We start from the raw sequence: 22,487 nt of genomic DNA, 5'->3' as shown, positions 1-22,487 counted from the left end.
TATATATATATAAATATATATATATATATAAATCATTTGTCTATATACATAAAATTGACATAGGAATACATCTTTAATAAGTACAAATAACAATAACTTTTAATTGTTTATTCTTTTTGTTTGTACACTAATTGTTTACTATGGTCAACCATAAGTCTTTAATATTACTCGAAATTATGTATTTATATAATGTATCTACATAGTATATTATTACTACATAGTATCTGCATAATGTATTTACCAGCAAATACATTTCCCCTAAACAATTATCATTTATTATATAACAATATTATTAATTTACCGTAAAGATTATCCTATGCAAAATCAATTTAGAGCCGGCATTATGTTTAAAATTTTCGTTTTTTACTTCATTCATTCTTTCTTCTTCTTTTTTATTTTTTATATTTTTTTAGCACTTTTATGTGCAAAAAAGAACTACCTAGAATCCATCAAACCAAAAATTTCTTAGAGAAAAAAATAAAATCAAGTTTGAAATTCAAAGTAAAGAATTGAGATTTTGGTAGAAAGGAATGAAAAAATTACCGCTGCAAATATGTTCTTCTTTGCAAGTTAGTAGAGAGGAATGGAATAATTACTGAGCAATGAGGAGGGAAAAAAAAAAAATCTAATCAGAGAACTGTATTATAAAGGGGAAAAGAAACATAGAGAGAGAGAGATCTATAAAAGAGGGGAGATAAGAGGTAGTGACAGTGAGGGTGTGAGGAAAGAAAAAGAAAAGGGAAGAGAGAAAGAGTAAGAGAGTGTACCGTGAGAAAGATTGTTTTACAAATTTTTTTTTTTGAAAAACAACTTATAGAAAACAAGCCTTATTTTTATTAGGATTTTTCATTGACTAAAGATAGTTTTCCGTTGACCAGTTTTTTTTGTGCTACCAAACACTGGAAAATGTGGAAAACTATCTTTACAGAAGGTTTTCCAGCGAAACAAACAGAGCGTTAAATACATTCTATTCCATTCCATTCATTTCCATTCCCTTCCCTTATGAACTCCCAAACGGAGCCTAAAGATCTATGAATTTGCTTGCAGAAAAACTTAACTGGCAGAATGCTTTGACATTCTAAAATCACTTCTAAACAAACATTTTTGTACACACACATGCATCACATATTAAAATTTACTGTCAGAAAATAATAAAACAATAAGGGCCACTTTTATCCTAATTCATCACAAAATTGGTCAGCAAGGCAGTGGTGGCATTAGTGTCCAAAAGCAGCTCAAGGACATGGCTCGCATTCTCTGACTAAAAAACTTACCTAAAGACAATTCCGTTCACAATAGCAGAATTACAAAGATTGGCACCATAGACCCATTGAGATAGCTATGTAGCACACCCATTAGAAGTTACAATAAATTCAGCCTCCTTAACTGAACCCAATTTCAAAATTATCATAAGAATGGAATCAGCAATACTCTTCCTATACTATAATCATAATTTGGCTTTCAAGTGAATCAGTCAGGTAGAAAGTAGAAACTATAAGGCAGCTTAAAAACCAATCAAATTTTAGTACAATGTCAATGACCTCTAGATGAAATCCAAAAGCCTTTGCAGATTTAGCCTATTTGTCAGAACACTAAACAGAACTGAAATACTCTTCACCATAATTTTTTTTTTAAAACAATGACTTTAAAATTTCCATATACTCAATTACCCCACAGGAATTAAAGCAATAGAAACACTAACAAAAAAAAATCCTGAATGATCAAAAGCAATCACCAATTAATCCAATCAAAATCTAATTATTAACATGATCCAAGCTTTCTCTATATCCAAAACCCACATCCCAAAAACTACATAGACAGAAAAATGTATCCCAAAAGTTTACAATCCAAGGAAAAAGAAGAAGAAACAAACACTTAAAAGCAATCATTGTTCAAGTGATAGCCCAATGGTAATGGCATCCTTTGTAGTGTCCCATGTAAGTTGTTCAAATCCCACCTCTCCCTCCCCCACTATCTTCCTAACCCAAAAAAGAAAAAGAAAAAGAAAAAAAGCAATCATTACTGATGGTCCTGAGGAGCTGCAGAGAATTTGGGCGTACATGATGCTAGTGTTGTTATTGGATATCCTGTGGAATTCAGAATTTTTAGGGATTGGTTTTGAGGTTTTGGTTATGCCCCCAAAGTTGGTTTCATACAATAAATTATTTGGAGTGAGGGATCTTGATGCTAATATGGAAATTTGTGAGAACTCAAAAGCTTAGGTGACAACAAGTGAACAAATCAACTAAAAGTCAAAAAGATTTCATTTTATTATATACATTTGTAATTTGTAAACCTAAGAAGTTTGCATATGACATAACTATCTTAAAAGAAGAAGAGAAGTAAGGGTGGAAAGTGTTGTTCTCAATCACAAGGAGACTTAACAGCCAAGAATTCTTCACTTCACTTAATGGAACCTAGACAAAAACATGTTCTATATTTTCATGCAACAGTAATTCCACTAGAATGTTTCATTTTAATTTACTCAGATTCGTAGCTATTGAAATCAAACTTAACTTGATAGGTAAGGACTGATGATCAAAGTAACTCCAAATGAGAAATAGAATAGAAATATGGTCATGCTAGCCCATCTCCATTATCATTTATCACGTACTTCTTTTCCATCCAAAAAGAAGCAAGCAGGAACTATAGAGACTCACTTCACTGATACATGGGTATACATATGCTAGATTACAACAAAAGCAATATCAGGAATGTGAAAGAGGATTAGCAAAAAAAAAAAAAAACGAAAGGTTAACTTTATGAAATATATACTTTTAACAGGTAGTTTAAAAATAATTTTTTTTGAGAGAAAAACTGATGTTTAAGCCATTTCTGTGTATTGACAAATCTAACAAACTCTAACAATACAAACATTGGAATTAAAGTGCAGGGGTAACTCCAAACATTAATATACATTTCTTATCAAAATCAAAGTACAAGGGGACACTCATACACAGTTTCAGTATGCTAGATTCCTCCTGAAAATGCTGAAAGATATTTCTTCAATGCAACACCATATTATTATTCCTCCTATCTTTCAGAATTTACTTCAAAATAACGAAGCATGCACCTACATGGATCATAACAAGGATAGGACTGAAAATATAATAAATTAACCAATCTGAGAGGTTATAGTTTTGCAGTGCCTCTCTTTCCAATTCAGTACTCTCTAATGTACACATTTTGTTACCAAATCAGTTTGTCCCATCTATTAGAAATGAGTCATTACACATAATATTAACCAGTCCAAGGATCTACTTCTAATGCTTACTAAAAAGGGGGGAAAAGGCAAGAAAGAAAACATACATATTATCACAAGCATATCAAAGAACTTGAAGAAAAGTGCATCCTTACAGAGAAGCAAAGGTGTTCAGTGTTCACAGTCATCCATTCCTCAAAGACTTTATGTCCTATCTTGTAGAAAGCCTTTGGTGCAAATCATCAGCCAATGCCTGCCTCAAGCTCTCCCCATGATAATAAAATGACTTCTCAGTGTCAAGCACCCTAGGTGAAACCCCAGTCTCATCTGGCTCCTTCCAAAGCTCTGGCTCCGGTTCCCTTGCAATCTGACACAAATTATGCAAAACGCAACAAGCAACAATTGTCTGCGGCGCATGATTAAGTCCCACATTCAAATCCTGAAGAATCTTCCATCTCCCCTTAAGCAGCCCAATTGCATCAACCACAACAGACCGCCCCTTCATAAGCATTCCATCGAACAAGTTCTGAGCAGGAGTACCCATCCCATTTGGCGAAAAGGGTGTGAGCACAAATGGCAGCAAAGGATAGCACCAATCCCCAACCACATAAGGCCTCACATTGTGACCCCTCACATTGATAACTTTGTCCCACACAGTATCCCCAGAAGTAAGCCTATTATACAAAAGACTATCCCTAAAATGCGCGGCCTCATCGGTCGCACCTGGCGCCTTTACACACACATCCCAGAAAATCTTCTTATGGTCAGCCACAACCTGGAGCTGAACCGAAGGAAACCCATATCGGCATTTGTAATGAGAAGCCAAATTAGGGTCACTGGGGAGACTATGAAGCTTGATATGACTCCCATCAATGGCTCCACACATGTTGGGAAGCGAGGTAAGCTCGTCGAAAGCTTGCGTTGTCTCAATCAAACGCCTACGACTGCCTGGAATCTTAATAAAATCAGCGTAGAGCTTGGTGGCCAATAAGCGAGTAACCATGTTGGTAATCTTCGAAATCAAGTACGGCTCGAGCGAGTAACGAGCGGCGAGGGTTTTAGCAGAGAAGCCATGGGAGAGGCGAGAGAGAACCATAGCAACAGCGTAATCAGAAGGGAGAGAAAGGTTAGAGAGAGCGATGTGGGGCTTGAGTTTATCGACCACTGTGGTGAAAACCGGGTAGGACAGCCCGTACAGTGACCTCCATTGCGCGTCGCGAATTGGGGCTTCGAGGGACCATATGGTTTCGGTGGAGAGAGCGCGAAAGGCGGAGACGGAGAAATCAGAATTTGGGTTTTGAGGAGAAGGGGTTTTCTTGGGGTTTAAGGAAGAGGCGGGGGTTTGGGATTTGGGTTTGGGGCGAGAGGAAGCGAGGAAAGAGAGGACGGAAGCGATGGTGAAGAAGAGGAGAGGGGCGGCGGAGGAGGAGGAGAGGAGGGAAGTTGGGGATGGGGAGGCGGAGGAGGAGGAGGAGGTGGGGGATGCGGCGGAGGAAGTGGTGGTGGTGGTGGAAGAGGAGAGTGTGGAGGAGAGGAATGAGGTTGTTGGGTCTAGGGAGTTTTGGAGATGGAGTAGATTTGAAAGCATTAACAAAAACGAGTGATCCATGACAATTTTGTTTTTTTGGAGAGGAACTAAATTAAGGGCATGATTTTGATTAAAAGTGCTGTGGTTCTGTCTGTGTTGGTAGTGATTGTGAATCTGGTTCTGGTGATTGGAGTTTGTATAGTCTTATTAGTCTATACTCTATAGACTATGGAGTCATAGACTATAGTCTACACATTCCGGTGGACCGGATGTACCGGGGAAGGTAAAGTCATTTCCATTCTTTTTTTTGCAATATTTATTTTTTCACTTTTCTGGGTTTTCATTTTTAAATTGTAAAATAAAATCATTTTAATATCATAAATGGCTGACATTGCATTTTTAAAATGTCAAATAAAATTATTTTATTATTATTATCATTTTATAAGTCACGGTAGCATTTAATATGCCAACAATACACTTTGTCAAATGACAACAATTTTCAAAGTTTTAAGAACTAAAATAGATTTTTCAAAAACTTTGGGACTGAATTGAATCAAAAGTGTATTTTTATCTTTTTTTTTAATAACATGGGTAGTTTTTTTTTAATTTTAAAATGAAAAATTAAAATTATTTTACTATTTAGTTTATTTTTGCTACTATTTATTGGCCCATTGCACTTTTTGGTACTATTCATGGGCTTCACTATACTCAACTAACTTTCACCTTTATTTACAATCAGTATCAGAAATAATTTTTAGTTTCAGCAAAATAAGCGGTACTCAAACACATTTTTGGTGTGGATGAAAAATTAAAACTATCTCATTATTGAACTTATTTTTGCTACTATTTATGGCCCCATTACACTTTTTGACACTATTCATTGATCCCACTGTTATATTTCAACTAATTTTTACTTTTATTTATAGTACTTTCAGTAATAATTTTTTAATTTTAACAAAATAAGCAGTATCATACACCTTTATTTTATTTAATTTTTTTTTAAACCGGGTAGTTTTAATTGTGTACAAGGCCAAGGGTTAGTGGAAATTTTCTTTTTATTTATTTGATGATAAACATAGGGTACTGGATAGAAACTTTGTATCTATCTACTATTACTTTTTACCCTCTAAAATATTTTTTTAATTTTTTTCTAATTATGATTTTAACCTCATTTTTTTAATTTTAAAAATAAAAATAAATGAATTAAATTAGACACGATGTACCTTTAGGTCTTTTTATTTTTTATTTTTTGATATATGTACCTTTAGGTCTTAGCGTCGTAATAAAACAAAAACAAAATTAAAATTAAAATCAAAATCAAAATCGAAATCAAAAGCAAGAACAGTACAGCTTGACCTTTCTTTCTCTGTGTTGGAGAGAGAGAGAGAGAGAGAGAGAGAGAGAGTTCAGGGTTTAGACCTAATTTTCAAATTGAACGAACAAATTAGGGCTTTGCCATTCACTTTTACCCAAACAGAATTTTAAATTCTCTGCAAGTGCTTCTTAGCTCAGCTCGGGTGCGCAAAAGTATTGAATTGATAAAGCCCTAATTCGCAGCAATGACTGAGGTATCGTCGTCCTCATTGCCCAATCACTCTTTATCAAATCACTGCGAATTTCTCTTTATTGTTCACTTTTCATTTTTCTTCTATTTGCTTACAAACTCCATTATTAGTTTTAGTTTCCTTGTAACTTCTTTATAAGTCTGGCTATCTAATTTTTGTTCTATTTTAATAATCCTTCACAGTTTTTTAGCTGCTAGTGTAATTTTGGCTTAAAAAAATCATGGGCACCCTGTATTTTTTTTTTTTTTTTTATAAATTTTCTAGGAGTAGTAATTGTACTATGTGTGGCTTGTAATGCAATTATAGAATATTAATTGGGAAACCAAACAGAGCAATTTTTTTTTTTGGAGTCAATATATTATCAGGAGCTTAATTTTTTTTTTTTGTTGGTACAACTTATATACAGTATATTAACAGTACATTAGGTTCTCCAAGTTTATTTGTTTTGCCATTTATTAATTGGGAAGTACAGTGTTTACTTCTCATTTGCTAATTGTATGTCTCTTCAAGTTTTTATTTTTTGTTTGTGGGTTCTTTTGCTTCTTTTTATTATTTATTTTTTCCCCATTTGATTAAAGCTTGAGCTATTAATTCTGATGGAAGACTGCAAGGCTGCTACTAACATTTTGATTTTATTGTTTGCGTGTTTATTTTTCTTTTGTTTTACCTTCTATTTCCAGTATTGGGTTAGCCAGGGCAACAAGTGGTGCGACTTCTGCAAAATCTTCATATCAAACAATCCTTCCAGCATTCGAAATCATGAGCTTGGTCAACGTCACAAGGATAATGTTTCCAAGAGGCTGGATTCTATGAGAAAAGAGGGTGCTGCCAAGGAGAAGGAAAAAAAGGAAGCAACCCGCGCCCTTGAGCAAATTGAAGCAGTGAGTATTAAGAACAGCATTTGCTTATATTAATATAGTAAAAGTATATAATTACATCTCTTTCGACAACAGTGGTTTGTTTTATAATGGTAATTTATATGCTGCAAATCTTGCTGATATTGATTTACTCTTGTCCTGCATTCAGAAAGCAAAGCGTAGCTATCAGAAGGATATAGCAAAACTTCAAGAGGTCAGAGATTCTCATGCCCAAGCATTGAATGATCAAGATGAAGGTAATGAGATTAATTGTGGAGATGAGATATGCTATATATATATATATATATATATATATATATATATGAATATGTTTTGGCATAAAATGATGTGATTAAACGGCATCAACATGGTAGGGGGCCCTACTAGGAAAATGGTTATGGCGGTTTGGGGTTGAGGAGACAAGGCTTTGGAGAAGGGTTGTAGCTCTAAAGTTTGGGGAAGAATGGGGGGGGGGGGGATGGAAGCTAGATAGAGGGGTACATGGGTGTGAGTTGTGGAGAAGTATTCGAATGGGTTGGGAGGCTTTTAGCAAAAATATTTGGTTTGAGGTAGGGGTGGGGGATAGAATGAAGCTTTGGATAGATCAATGGTGTGGAGATTCCCCACTTCAATTGACCTTTCCGGGTGTGTATGGGATTTCTTCCAATGAGGAGGCATTAGTGGCCTCTTCTCTTGAACAGTTGGGGACAGAGGAACAGAGAAGTTGGGATGTTCGCTTCATTCGGAGACCAAATGACTGGGAGATCGGTGGTTTGGAAGAATTTCTCCGTACTTTGGGTTCTAATTTACCTTATACTAAGAATGGAGATCGTATGTGATGGAAGTTGACAAAGAATGGGGATTTTGATATCCGATTATTTTATAATAAGTTAAGAAGTCCCTTGCCCATTATCTTTCCTTGGAAAGGTCTTTGGAAGGTTAAGGCTCCTCAGCTTGTTTCTTTCTTTGTATGGACTGCTGTATGGGATAAAGATCCTTACAGGTGACAATTTGAGAGGTAGAGGGAGGGATTTTGTTGGCTGGTGCATTATGTGTCGTTGTAATGAGGAGACGGTGGATCATTTGCTACTTCATTGTGGTAAGGCTTATCGGTTGTGAAGTTTGGTTTTTAGATCGTTTGGGATTTTAAGGGTCTTGCCAAGATCGGTTGCGGATACTCATTTTGGTTGGTGGAATTGGCTTGGAAAGCATTCGTCTAGCATTTGGAATTTAGTTCCGTTGTGCTTAATGTGGTGTCTTTGGAGGGAACGTAAGTGGAGGATGTTTGAGGACATGGAAAGTTTTGATGACCAGCTATTGGCTTCTTTCAGTGGCTCCCTTTTTGACTGGTCTAGGGCTTGGGGATTACCACTAGTGATTCTTTCCCTATGTTCCTTAACTCTCTCTTTTGTAATTAGTATCTTTTCTTTCTTTCTGTCTTTCTCTTTTTTTTTTTCTCCTCTCTTTGTAATTTTTCTCTGCCTTATGTTTTTCTGCATAAGGTAGTGTTCTTGAATATACATCTTTATTACTTATCAAAAAAAAAAAAACATGATAGGGAGTTTACTCACTTAGGAGAACCCTGCCTCTAAAGATGTCATTGCCAATCTGATTAAGTAAAAGGTCTGGTTTTAGCTATTAGCTGTCAAGTTGTATGGTCCTGCATAGTTTTTAGTTGGGCGTAAGGCTATTAAATGAACTAATCTCTGAGAGACTACCGAACTGCTTGAGCTGACTCATGATGAAGCTAATAGGTAAGTATGGTGTCTGGAGTCTGGACAAGATCAAGCTGTATACAAGTTTGACTGGTTAACAAGCCAATCATGATAATTACTAGTTTCATCCTAATAAGGATCCTGAATAGTTGAGTATACCTAGGAGAAAGTAAACCATAGCAAACACCTTAAGGGAGAGCTATAAACTTCATTATCAAGCTGGTGAGAGTCTGGGGTGTGTTCAATATATAATTTGCACTACGAAGTGTGGGAGCTCTAGATTCTATGATAGCAATAAAAGAATGAATGCAGGAGCTGACCCATTTAGACTACTAAACCAGCTTTGGCATGGTTCATATGTCAACAAGCTGAGCTAGAAGCCTAGAACAACTTTTTTTTTTTTCTGAGGTTGTCTCAGTCGTAGGTGTTGGGCTTTGTGGAGCCTAGTTATGTTTGATCCGGTTGACGACCCGACCCGACCCGACTCAAATAATGTAGCGTGGTTTTTTAACCGCAGGATGTAAAAACGCTGTTTTTGATTAGGGTTTTGTTGTTGTCGTTGTGCGTGAGAGAGAAAAAGACTGTAGCCGCACTTTGTATTTTTTTCCTAATAACAGTGAAATCCCTGCAACTCCGTGGACGTAGGCAAATTGTTGCCGAACCACATAAATACTGTCTTGTGTGTGTGATTATTTTTCTTTGGCGTGCGTTTTTCTCTATTTTTTGTTCTCATAGATTTAGGAATTCGTGGAAATTCCCTACAGTAGGCAGGTATATCTATTTTCTCTCTTCTTGTAGCTTAGCAAATATAGGCACCGTTTAGGTGTGTGAACATTCAACCAGTAATGAACACCAAGGGTAGCACAGTTAGTTGGGAACCATTGATTAAGTGGAGGTCACTAGTTTGAATCTCCCATATCCCCTCCAGCTCTCCTTGGGGGCCAAAACTTATCACCCAAAAAAAAAAAAAAAAATCAACCAGTAAGGTCTACAGATGTGGAATAAGCCCGAGCATCTTAAATTAGCTTATATCTTATATTTAGAATTGTTATTTCATCATCACTCAAAAAGCCAGCAACATTATGCTTAACTTTGCAGTTGCAATACAAATGAGCGAGCGAAATTGATATGTTCTTGAACAAAATTCCATCCCCCTCCACCTCCAGTCCTATATTGTGTTTTAGTTTACCAGATAAGCCCTTAATTGTCATTTTCTTTTAACGAGCAGGATTACTTTAGTGGTTGATGAATCATTCTTTTCTTGATTGTGGCACTGTTTCAAACTGATACAGCTATGAATGATGACAGAATGGGAGTATGACAGCACTTCGGGCTATTATTACAACAAAAGTAATGGTTTCTACAATGACCCAAACTCAGGCTTCTACTATTCTGATGCAGTAGGTACGGAATCATACAATTGGATTCTTTACTTAGTTCTTTATCCTTCCCCTTTCCTTTAATATCTATTTAGACTATATGCTTTTTATTTATATTTATGAAGAGAGAATGTAACAGGGAAGTGGGTGACACAGGAAGAGGCATATGCCACACCTCAATTTTCCTCAAATTCTAAACATAAAGTACCCACTTTAAAAAGGCCGTTGCCATCTTCAGAGGCAGCACTAGTTACAGAAAATAAAGATGCTGCTAAAGTTCAAAGTGGACCAGCACCTGGGCCTGTTGTTTCAGCTTCTTTAAATCCCATGAGATCCGTTAAAGGTGCTCCATCGTCAGTTGCTATTGGCAAGAGAAAGAGGCAAGATGAGAAGCCAAAGGTTATATCCAAAGAAGAAGCAGCTGCCCTTAAAGCAAGGGAAGCGGCAAAGAAGAGAGTTGAAGAAAGGGAAAAACCGTTGCTTGGCCTCTACAGGCCTCTTTAATTTAAAATCCTCTCAGAACAAGGGGTATGTTTTTAGCATTTCTTTACGGCCATTTTTTTTTTATCTCAATTTATGTTCTGACGAATAAGTTGATGTGCTACTCCACACAGCTGAGAAAAAAAAAAACTAAAATGATTGCTTCCATCAATTAACATATTTCCTCCTCATAATTAACTCCATATGATTGTGAGCATGTTATGTAGTGCACAATTATTTTGTGAGGATTATGGGTCTGATAATGCAATGTCGGTCTCAATTATATCATTTGCTTGCTAGTCAGAATAAGTAAACTGTGACTGCTACTATTTCTTGCACTGCGTAATTATTATATTCAAACATTAATATAAATCATGTGAGGACAGGAATATGATAGCAAACGAAATGACTTGAGAGGAAGAAATGAAAAGGTTTCACTGGTCATTAGATTGAGGGAGGGATGAGTCCAATAAAACTTGCTGGAGACCTGGTTGCGATGGAGAGATTTATGCTGTAAGGTGCACGTGCATTTGGCATGCCATCTGCTGTGCGTAACATTATAGAGATAGTTGTGTGACTTAGGTCACAAGGTTGTAACCAGTGTACAATGCTTTTGCGGGGTCTAGGAGAGGTGATTGGTAGGAAGCCTTTCCCTAATTTTGGAGAGGTTGGTTCTTGGACTAGATTCACAATGTCGAGAGATATTTATCAGGATTGTGAAATACATCACTGACATTGACCACTTAGAGCCTGTTTGGATAAGCTGTTTCGAAATGTGCGTTTTAAAAACTAGCGTTTTTAAAACTCCATTTTAAAAACCACATATAAGCGTTTGGTAAAAATGTGAAAATATGCGTTTTCTATTTTTAAAGTCATATTAAATTTTTGGATAAGCTGTTTTAAAAATAGCTGTTTTAAGTGTAAATTCCAAAAAATGACTTAACTATATTGTTAAAGTTACTTTAATTTTTTTGTAATCGAAAACCGTTTCGGAATTATTACTAAAATATATATATTTATATATTATTATTACTATTATATAAAATAATAAATTTAATATAGTTTTCTACTAAAAAAAGTGGGATTATTATTTTAAAAAAACATTTATTTATGATTTTTTTTTTTTGTAAATAAAACTCACATTTTGGGTAATTGTACACAAGTGAGCTTCCAAGAAGCTTCCTATTCACCACTGTTTCAATTGTTCCCATTTTTTTCAACTTCCTAAATAAACTAATATTAACAATTTTTTAGAATATTATAAGATTAAAATGTATATAAATAATTAAAGATAAAAAAAGCTGAAATTTATTTTTTTAAAAAGCTAGATCACGTGGTGTGGAGGAGGGCAGGGGGGCCAATAAGTCAACATAAAAAGCTGAATTGTAGCTTCCCTTTCAAGTACTAGTCAGGTAGCCTACGTGAAGGCTCACAAAACTAAAAAGAAGACTGAAGAAGAAGATAGCCACAACAAGAATAAGAAAGAAGAGTTGTAGAGGATGAAACACATAGAAAAACTAAAGAAGAAGAAGAAAAAGAAGACTGCTGTGATGAGATGCGTTTCTTCAGCTGATCGGTGTTGTGACAAGATGGGTTGATTGGGTTTGATTTCAATACTGGCTGGAATTGGTATACCGGCCAAAACTCACTGAAATCGACCAGAATGACAGGAACGGCTCGGAATCAACTGGAATTCAACCTGAGGTGGAACAAGGGGTTGCTTCATGCCGGTGAAGTGACTGGTATGAGGATAATATAGCCAGCTATTTGGGGTTATTTTTGGTTTTTTAAACAAAACAAATAGCGGTGTGAAAACGTTCTATTTGCTCCCTATTGAAAATGCAATTAGATTCTGCTTCTTTGAAACCGCGGATTTGTGCGATTTTTAAACGTGATTTTGTTGAAACAGCTTCTCCAAATGATTGTGTATATTGCGTTTTGTATTAAACCGCGCGTTTTTGTCCAGGAAAACGCCTATCCAAACAGGCTCTTAGCATCATAGGAAAATGGGGTTTGTGATGCGAGAGAGGCAAGAAGATTTTTATTTAGTATTATTTATGTTTGCAAGTCAATTGTATTTTTATGTTTCAGGTCCTAGTAGTTTATTAAGCTATTAGTATTTTAATATTTGGAAGCAAGTTTATTTTTGTAATAAGGCAAGTAGGGTTTACTACATCAATTAGAACTAGGGTTTAGCAATCCTTATAAGCAACCTATTCTACAAGATTATTCCATTTCACTTGCACCTTGGTTCTTGGTGGTTTGTTAAAGCTATTTGCTACAATTGCATAAAACTCTGCTCCTTTTTTTATAAAGTGGGAGTGGATGTTGTTCTTAGCCTTTTCAATTTGGAACAAAAATTTATTTATGTGAAGCCAAATAAAGCCATATGGCTTGAGGAAACAAAATCTTCACAATTCCTTTTCAACCACTTCAAAAGAGGCTGCCCAAAAAAATCATGCCTAGTATCATTGATACGTAGAGCTTCCTAAACTTATTTGACCACTATACAATCTCTCAAAACACGAATAATAGACTTGGTTTATAATCCACACAGATCACAAGTGGGCTTAAAAGATTAAAACCCCTTTGAACCTAAAACTTCTCGGGTAGGAATGCCATGATGAGAGCAATGCCAAAGGAAAAAAAAATTATTCTAGTGTAGTACTGGTTTTCCAAACCCACAAGCTAGGAGAAGCCTCTAGGTTCAAAGAGTTAAATCTTTTACATGCAAGTAAGCTCATTTTAATGAGAAGGGCCCATCTTTGGAGAAAACCCATATTAGTTTATCTTCCTGACCCGGGCTTGAAGCAAGGGCATACCTTTTATTTCCTGTATCTTTTAGGCAAGATGAAAGACACCCCAATTCAAGAGACAATAAAATCCTTGACTGAGATGTTCAATTTGGTTCCTTAGGGGCCTAGTGACAGCCAGAAATCTCCCCATAGGCAAGCAGAATCTCCATTAGAAATGGACCATTTGAAGCATTTATTGAGAACTATACCTCCATCTTTGCACGCTGTCCAAATACGAGATATGGAGGCAACTATACCTCCTTCCTTTTTCACGATTCTAGATTGAGTGAAGGTACTCTTTAATTAGCATTTGGACCCTTGGAGCTTCAAAGTCCTGTGCCATTCTCCAACACAGTTTGGCAAAAATGGCAGGGTTCCTCTATTTCATCTGGAAAATGCCAAGATCTCCAAGGTCCTTGTGCAGAGTCACTTTATTCACTTGGAAAAAGATCTTTTGGCTAGTAGCTTTTATTATTTAAATGGAAATAAATGTTACTTTTTTGGGAAAAAAATAAATGTATTTACCCCCCTTTAATACTCAGCAATAAATACTTTGAGATAGAAAGTTAAAAATGTATAATTTTACACACACAAAAAATTATATATAAGGAATGTATGGAAGTTAGATCTTCTCTTTAATGAAATTTGGTATTTATCAAAAATATTTTGATATGAAATGTAGATCTAAATAGAATGGATAATGTGTTTAAGACTATGAATACCAAAAACTTTAGATTATGTGTTTTAAGAATATGAATACCAAAAGCTTTATAGCCATATTTTCCATATGTGCAATTCATGTTAGAGAGAAAATATCTGATCTTACAAAATGAATTTAAAGAAATTTCAAATTCTAAAATGCAATTTGCATTAAAAAAAAAAGTTCCAAACTAAATTGAATTTACATCAAGTAATGAGTGAGATCTTCAACTTTGCCATATGGTCGGTTTGAGTATTTTGAACCTAATTCACATCATTGCAAAGAGTAGGACTGTGCAAAGAGTAGGACTGTGCAAACCTGTACCAGAGCCGACAAGACTAACCGGCACTGACCTTCCCGCACCGCCACTGCCACCGACCGACGGAGTCGATGCCGGCAATCAGAACGCAAAGGGACATTCGACCCCGGTGCGGTGCAGTTGTCGGAGCTGCAAATCCCTCACCGATGGGTACCAAACCGAACCGATATAGGTAAATAGTTTAATAGTTTTTCAAAGAGAATGGATACGGTGTTGTTTGCTGAGTATGATATTGGGTTTTAAAAAAAAAAAACGCACACACACACACACACACAAAACGCACCGTTTGGTTCTAGGTTTTCATATTTCCCTCCCTATAAATAGACCCTATTCTCTCACATAAGCTCTCTCTCTCACTCTCGCCTCTCGCCGGACTGACGACTTGCGTTTGAGCTCGCACCGGCTCACCGTGGACAGGTGCCCATAGTCACCGGTAAGCCATCTTTGTGTCTTGGATATCTTGTTATTTTTTTGGATGTTTGTAGTACGAACTTTAAATGCTGGCTGCTGGGTTTGTGTTTCTTTGTGAATGTTTGCTTTACATGGTAACATGGGTTTGTGTTTATTGTTATTCTTCGTGTCCTGGGTTTGTGTTTCTTGTTATTTTACATACTACAAACATTGTACTTTGTACTTTGTTTTATGAGAAAACAGTCAAAACACGTTGTTCTTGATTTGTTGATGAGGTGAATAGTAAAGGTGATAAGGTATTAGACATTTAGTTAGCATTCACATTTAACTCATTTAAGTGCGGTGAGGGTGAGTGGGTGACCCCAGACCCGCCGACTCTATTTTCTCCACCATAATGAGTTTCTCTGTTTTTGACTTTATAGTTTTTATTGCGAGGTAAAAACTAAAATGTAAAAAATAAAACAAAAGGTTGAGATAGTTTTTGAAAAAAAAAAAAAATCTTAAATTGATCTGAAGATTTTAGAATCCCAATGGAACAAGAGTCTATGAAAATACAAACCTCAAAACCTTATATAAATAAAAAAAAAAACTCAATCTAATCAGTCCAATTAATAACAGAATCCTTTCTTTTTTTTTTAATGTATTTTTTATTTTTATTTTTAATGGTAAAGCAGGTGGAAACTGATTCAGTATTACTGAATAGTGTCTAAAGAAATGTTAAATCCGATCAAACCGATTAAACTGAGCCGACCAAACCGCACCACTATAGGTCGGAAAACCGACCCTAATCGGTATGCATCTGTAGCAATTATGAGAAAATCGATCCCTATCGGTTCGGTAACAAATTTGAGAAAATACCGAGCCTACCGGACCGTGCACACCCCTAGCAAAGAGCCTCCAACATCGCCGAGCTGAAAATAGATGGAGTAGTAGCATCATGGGCTGGAACTTCTGGCGATGGAATAGTATTATTGCTAGGCTTTGTTCTCTTAACAAAATCTTCTTTTGGTAATGAATAAATAGAATCTTCTTCTACAAAATGGTTTGGTTACTTTTAATGTCAGCTTGACAACAAATTCTAATGAGTACTCAAAAAAAAATATAAATAAATATTATATACCTTTAGATGGCTCATATTTGGCTTGCTTCCTCTTCGTAGCTTGCACTGATAACCGCATCTTGCAGTTTTTCTTCAATCCATACTTGAACCCACTCGTTAATCTTGCAGTTTTTATTCAACCCATACCTGCACCCATACATTAATCGTGTACCATAGTAAGCACCCTATCAAATGACATTAGAACAAATGACATAAACGGATTAAAAATGGCAAAATGCACATATAGGAAAGTAAAGAAAAGGCAAAGCATTGAATCTTTCAAGTTTTCAGACTGTAAAGAAAATACCAAATGACATAGATGGATAGAACCAAATGACATAGAGAGGTTACATGTGACATTGATAACAAAATCTTTGCTGCTCTTTGGCTCCAACCTTGGCTCTTAATACCTTTTTGTGATCTGTACAAACCTTGTTCCCTATTTTGCTCACCGTTGTGGATTTTAATGTCACAATCATCCACCTGGCATTTGTGCGTTCAGCAAGCTCCTGCCAGTGGCTACTACGTTACAGCAGTTCACCACAAATGTGTGGTTCACCCATGGCTTTAATTCTTTCTTGACATTTCTTTATCTTCGAAATGGCTCTCTTGATTTTAGGCTTTTTAACATCATCACTCTTATACCTGACATAAGAGTTATATATTTTTTAAGTCGCTATATAACAACTTATTATTAATTTTTTCCAATATTTCTATATGATTTAGCTTTGCTATTTGGCACTTCAATTACCAATAGAAACATTCAAAATTCAAATTCCCACCCCACCCTAAATTATTGATGCATAAAAAATGGTAATCTTTAGTTATTTTATAGGCAAAATAAAAAGACACTAAGAATAGTATAGTGGTTTGATCATACTATATATATATGTGTTTACAAATTAAAAATTGCATGATTTTTTTTTTTTGAGAAAAAAAAAATTGCATGATATAGTTGCTCGTATAGATAGGCATGTTTCAGTCCTGCTAAAAAATGCAAAAATCAGTGACAGTATTCCAACAATCTTGTTAATAAACATTTGCCATATAAATTACTTGTATAAATACAAAAAGAAGAATTCTGAGACTGATATACAAAGAAGTATGTTACACTTGGACAGAAAGCAAATTTTCTTTCGTGCTAAACAGTAAGACTTGGTTTATGTATGAGCAATAACAATAGAACTAATCGGATGAAAGCTACAGCAGAACCAGCATATCCCAATCAATATCTATATATATAATAATAGGTGAAACTGAGAGAAACTCGAATCCAATTTTGTGCCACTTGTCTCATATGAATTTTTGTGCTAAGTGAGTTAGTGTATCAATTAAGTTTTCTTAATTTTGCTGCTAAATGTGAAGACCAAAGAGACTACAATAAGAACTTGGCTTGGGTACAATGTATCTAGCCAAAGAGATTACAATAAGAACTTGGCTTGGGTGCGATGCATCCAGCCATTAAGATGGAAACACATGACTATTTTTATAGGGATGAAATGCACTGAGTTTGCTATTCATTAAAAAAAATAAAAAAGAAGAAGAAGAAGAGAGAGAACAAGAGATAGATGTAGAGAGAGGGTCCATAAGGTAGAGAGAGAGAGAGAGAGAGAAATAGGACATGCATGTAATAAACTAGAGGCTACGTATTATTTTAGACATGATACTAATTGCCATACCCCTTACTAATCAATGGAGAGAAAAGCGTTTCTATCTATTGTACAGTTTCTATGAATGTTAATCATAGGTTTTTATAGTTTCCAAAACTTAAACACATGACACTGCCACCCCATTAGTATACACAGTTATTCTCACATAAACTTGAAGAGTTGAAGTGCTTGGGTCCTCTGGCGAAGGTTAAATTTTTATTCTAGGTCTTCTTTTCGGCCTTTTCTAGTAAATCTCTCTCTCTTGTGTTTTCAAATTTTAATGTGAGCATTTATAATGATTTTGAGAATACGTGGGTTCAAAGTTATGTTGAAGGATTTGCAATTGTTGGTGGAAGTTTGTCAACGAAGCAGTACATCAAACAGAAACCTTATTTTGTTTAATAAAAATTTTGCAAACCTTTGACCACACTATTAGCTAATGGTTGTTCTTTTTAATGGTTATGAGTTTGAAGATTTTCTATAATTTAATAGAATTTTGTTTTTTTAATATGATAAGATACAAGACATTAATCGCAATGGAAGGACTGATATAAGCCCAAAAAGACTATAGATCCTTGGAAAACAACACTATCGTCAATATTGGAGCCCATACATGGCCAAAAACCATCATCAACTACTCCATCCTTTATTATAAATTTGTATTTTATGTATGTTTTCCTCTCATCTTTTGTGGGTTTAAATTGAGTTTATGAAATTTACTTTTTTATATTAGAGAATTGTTATTGGTGCTTTGTCTCCTTTTTATTATTTTCCAATAAAGCATTTCAAGATATTTTCTGCCATTACAATAGACTTTCTCTACATATGCGTATTTTGATAAAATTATGTTTGGATATCTTCATCTAGACCCACTAAAATTAGGAGGATTTAAATGGAGGAACAAAAACGTCTGGATCTCTTTTGAGACCGTAAGATCCTTAGGCCCCCTTTTTTTGTTGATTAAGATTTGTTTTGTTTTGCATTTTGGATATCTATTTTCTTCAATTTTTAAAAAAAAATAAAACTATGTACTTCAATTTGGCTTATGTGTCATCATTTTTTATTTAGGAAATTTGACATTAAATGGATTTCTATAAAAGCAGAAGGTTCCTTTACTAATGCTTTTGACTCTTAAGGAGACGTCCTAATTTTACACCACTAGATCATTGTTAATTTTTCTTCTATTTCCTTTGAATTAACGACAAAAATATAAATGTCTTGTCTTGACAAATGCACAATTTAGCTGTTAGCAGAACATAGTTTGATGCAAAGGGTGTAATGCCATTTATTGTTGATGGATTTGAGTTGGATTTACATATATGCGGTTATGAATTTCAGTTTGATATCTTCTTATCCTTTTCACTCTTCATGGGACTATGCATTGAAAGTAACCGTAAGGATCAAGTTTCAGATATTTTGTGGACATGAAATTGACTTCAATGATATATTTCTATATCCATTCTACAATTATTACTTTGTATAGGGATTTATAGTAGTCACGGTATCTACAATTGTTATATTTATGATAATATATACATATGGGGTATCCCTAACTCTAAAAATTTGAAATCCTCTATCATTCACTCTGCTACTTCAAGTGACTTGCATATACACATTGGAGATCTGCACTTGCACTCATTAGCATTTTAAAATATAATGGAAAATTGATTTTGATATCATTTCTTTTCATTGCTAGATGCTAATTTTTTTTTTCGTTTTCTTGCACAATTTTCTTGAAAAAAATTTAAACATATATACTTCAGAGACACAAAATGTCGTGGAATTGAAAAATGCGTGTGTAGATAGAGATGTTGCATTCATTATTTACTTTGTTCTTATTTTATAAAATTTTGAGCTATTTTGGAAGAAGAAGAGAATAATTGCAATCTAATTATTTATGTAATGTTTTCCATTTACTCAATATTACATTCGTTGCCGAAAAAAAAAATACTTCTGAGTCCATTTCCTCGCATTTTGAAGGCATGCCATGGTTAGTGTTAAATTGAGGACTAAAGAGTTAGAAAGTAAATTTTGCCTTTTTTTTCCTGTTCCTTTTTATTCTTGGTTAAAACGTTAACAAAATAAATTTGTATCTAATTTTTTTTATCCACATTTACTTTTTTCGTTTTACGTTATTTTGGGTTGTTGAGGATCACGGAATATGAAAAGAAGTTTGTAATATTTTTAATTAAACATTGTGTTTTTTTTTTTGGGTCTCACTCTAGCATCCAAATGTAGTATATATAAGTCTGTGCCGTGCATAAGCACGAGTTATATGCTAGTATATATAAAAGTAAAAATCTCATGCGAGAGTGCATGAGGTCTTGCTAAATGGCACTTTAATTTTGCATTTAGTATTTTCTTACCTCTTTCATTAAGTTTTTTTTACTGTTATCTAAAAATTTACATTAACTTATTTTACTATTATCTTATTAGTTTCTCATTAATGGCCTAAGCTTACACCACACCTTTCTCTTTTCTTCATGTCTTTTAGCATACTCACCATTTTAATATTTTAAAAAAAAGCAAAAAAATAATAATTATAGACTAATAGTAATAACTAACCAAATAAGGCCTTAGAGAGAGATAGAGAGACACAAAAATGTTACGAATTGTTAAATAAAACGCATTGTTTCACTACATATTACCAAAATAAAAGACCTGAGATTGACAAAACATTTGAAACAGAGAGAAAGCAATCTGAGGGGTCGTCGCCTCTGTCATATTGACTTCCCACCACCATCAAGAAGCTGAAACCCCTACGGGTTTTTTTTTTTTTTTTTTAAATTAGGGGCTTAATTATGATTTAGGTTTGGGTAATTTGGTTGGATAGTTTTTGTTTTGGGTATATAAGTAGAGAAAATATTTGGTATGCAATGTAAAGTCATATTCTATCATGGTTTTAAATTATTTATAAGACAAATGTATACACACTTGCCCACATCATGTTTTAATGTCGCACTATCGATAAATGGAAGACAGTGAGAGTTGGACATACTTTCATTTCATAGTATGAAATATGTGAACACAACACAAATTAATTGATTTTTATGGTCCTGTTACTATTTTGCATTTATTTTTGGTTTCGTGATCTTTAAAAAAAATATATTATCTTGAAAATGCTATAAATATGCAGAGAAACTACTAAACTAATTTTTAATATCTCAAAATGTATATATTTCTTTACTTTTTTTTTTTTTAAATATATATACAACACTATCCAAAACTGTCTTATATAAAATATTACCAAATTATCCGTGCATCGCACGGTCAACTTACTAATTCCTTTAATAGAGGCTTCAACTATGACTATTAATTTAAAGCCCAAAATTACAAGCCTGAATAAACTCCATTTCATAATTAACATACTTTGTCCAAAGTGGCCGAAACTGAGTTATGGCAATGACAAGCCACGGCTTCATATTCCCGTTAAAATGCACCACCGCAGCACTGCGGATCTCATCTGCGCTAATGCTTGGATTGTAACCAAGTCCCAGAACATGCCATGACTTGTCCAATGGCTTTGTTGTTGAGTAAAATGTGATTAGACCTGGGGGCAATGTACCCAACTTCCACAAGGTGCGGTTCTCATTCTGCAGCAAGATTACCGTAACAGGTTAATAATGATAACTCCAATAAATTGCCTACCCACAAAAAAAGGAGCGGGGAACAATATAACCAAACCCACAAAAGTGCAAAACAGAATAAATTAATCACAATGAAACTAGGACGTTCTTTTCAAAGTTATATCCTCTAGCTTTTCTTCTTTTTTATTTTTATTTTGTATTTATAGATACAATAGATTTGAATTCATGATGATTGTTCTTTCTCATACCTCTAGCAGTGTTTATATCCCCACGTAATTAATCATCCAGTACAAGATATTAATAAGACAACTAAAGGTAGGGTGTTTAGAAAGAGAAAAAGCAAGATCAAATTGTTCAAACTGGTGCAGCATCAAAATTTGAAAGCAAAACAGGTTGTATAGTAAATTTATATGCAATCAGTACTAGTGTTAGACACCAACTGTTGCTCAAGCATGTTGAAATGATGTAAAATTAGCAGGGAACAAAAAAAAAACTAATCTTTACCAGATTCTGCCAGTAGTGATACTCTTCCGTGCACTTCTCCCTCCTCCAAGCATCCAAATCAAAGAAGTTCATACCATAAGCCCACACGCAAGCTTTCGGGTTGAACTTCTGTTTAATCAATGGATGTGAGAAATTCATGTACTGTGCATATCGATGGAACGACCCAAAACACGTCTCCACTGCCCCATTCACTTTCCCATCCATATCTATCTCCCACAGCCCTGTCAAGTCTTTCTGCACCACTATATCATCATCCAAGAACAAAATCCTATGCAATTTCGGGTACATTTCTGGCAAGTAAAACCTCAAGTGATTCAATATGGACAAATACTTTGGGTTCCTGAACTTCATGTTGGTGGCATCTTTCGTTGCATTCTTGAGCATGATTACATCACATTGTACTTTGGTAAACATGGAATAGTCAGACTTGGATTGAACGAATCCATGACCAATGATAGTAGTAGACAATTTAGAGAACCATTGCCTACTAGCTTGCTTGAGACCATACAAGGATTTTGTGAGTTTGCAAACCAAGTACTTGTTCTCCCCCTTGCTACCAAACCTAGGTGGAGGGAGCATGTATACCTCTTCCTCTAAATCCCCATGGAAGAAGGCATTGTTCACATCAAGCTTTGCTAAGTGCCAATTCTAAGCTGCTGCAACTGCCAATAGGGTTCTGACAGTAACTAAAGGTTTC

At 34.9% G+C, this 22,487-nt stretch overlaps 3 protein-coding genes across 3 annotated transcripts; 1 reads left to right on the top strand and 2 right to left on the bottom strand.

Moving 5' to 3' along the window:
• Positions 1-3,096: 3,096 nt before the first annotated feature.
• On the bottom strand, positions 3,097-4,951 carry LOC142642000 (protein ALP1-like). The gene has a single exon (XM_075816340.1). It carries the CDS (start codon positions 4,809-4,811, stop codon positions 3,414-3,416), a length of 1,398 nt encoding a protein of 465 aa, XP_075672455.1. The 5' UTR covers positions 4,812-4,951; the 3' UTR covers positions 3,097-3,413.
• A 1,116-nt stretch (positions 4,952-6,067) lies between these two features.
• On the top strand, positions 6,068-11,035 carry LOC142605328 (zinc finger protein ZOP1). Its single transcript, XM_075776785.1, has 5 exons — positions 6,068-6,298; positions 6,976-7,176; positions 7,322-7,409; positions 10,176-10,271; positions 10,386-11,035. Exons 1-5 carry the CDS (start codon positions 6,290-6,292, stop codon positions 10,748-10,750), a joined length of 759 nt encoding a protein of 252 aa, XP_075632900.1. The 5' UTR covers positions 6,068-6,289; the 3' UTR covers positions 10,751-11,035.
• A 9,981-nt stretch (positions 11,036-21,016) lies between these two features.
• Positions 21,017-22,369, bottom strand: LOC142644328 (galacturonosyltransferase 8-like). The gene is made up of 2 exons (XM_075818965.1): positions 21,791-22,369; positions 21,017-21,292 (listed from the first exon to the last, which is right to left on the bottom strand). The coding sequence occupies exons 1-2, from the start codon at positions 22,367-22,369 to the stop codon at positions 21,017-21,019; spliced, it is 855 nt and encodes a 284-aa protein (XP_075675080.1).
• Positions 22,370-22,487: the final 118 nt, after the last annotated feature.

This window comes from Castanea sativa, chromosome 7, assembly GCF_040712315.1.
Source record: "Castanea sativa cultivar Marrone di Chiusa Pesio chromosome 7, ASM4071231v1".
Lineage (NCBI taxonomy): Eukaryota > Viridiplantae > Streptophyta > Magnoliopsida > Fagales > Fagaceae > Castanea > Castanea sativa.
The sequence above is the reverse complement of the archived record's forward strand: the minus strand, read 5'-3'. Positions and strand labels throughout refer to the sequence as shown.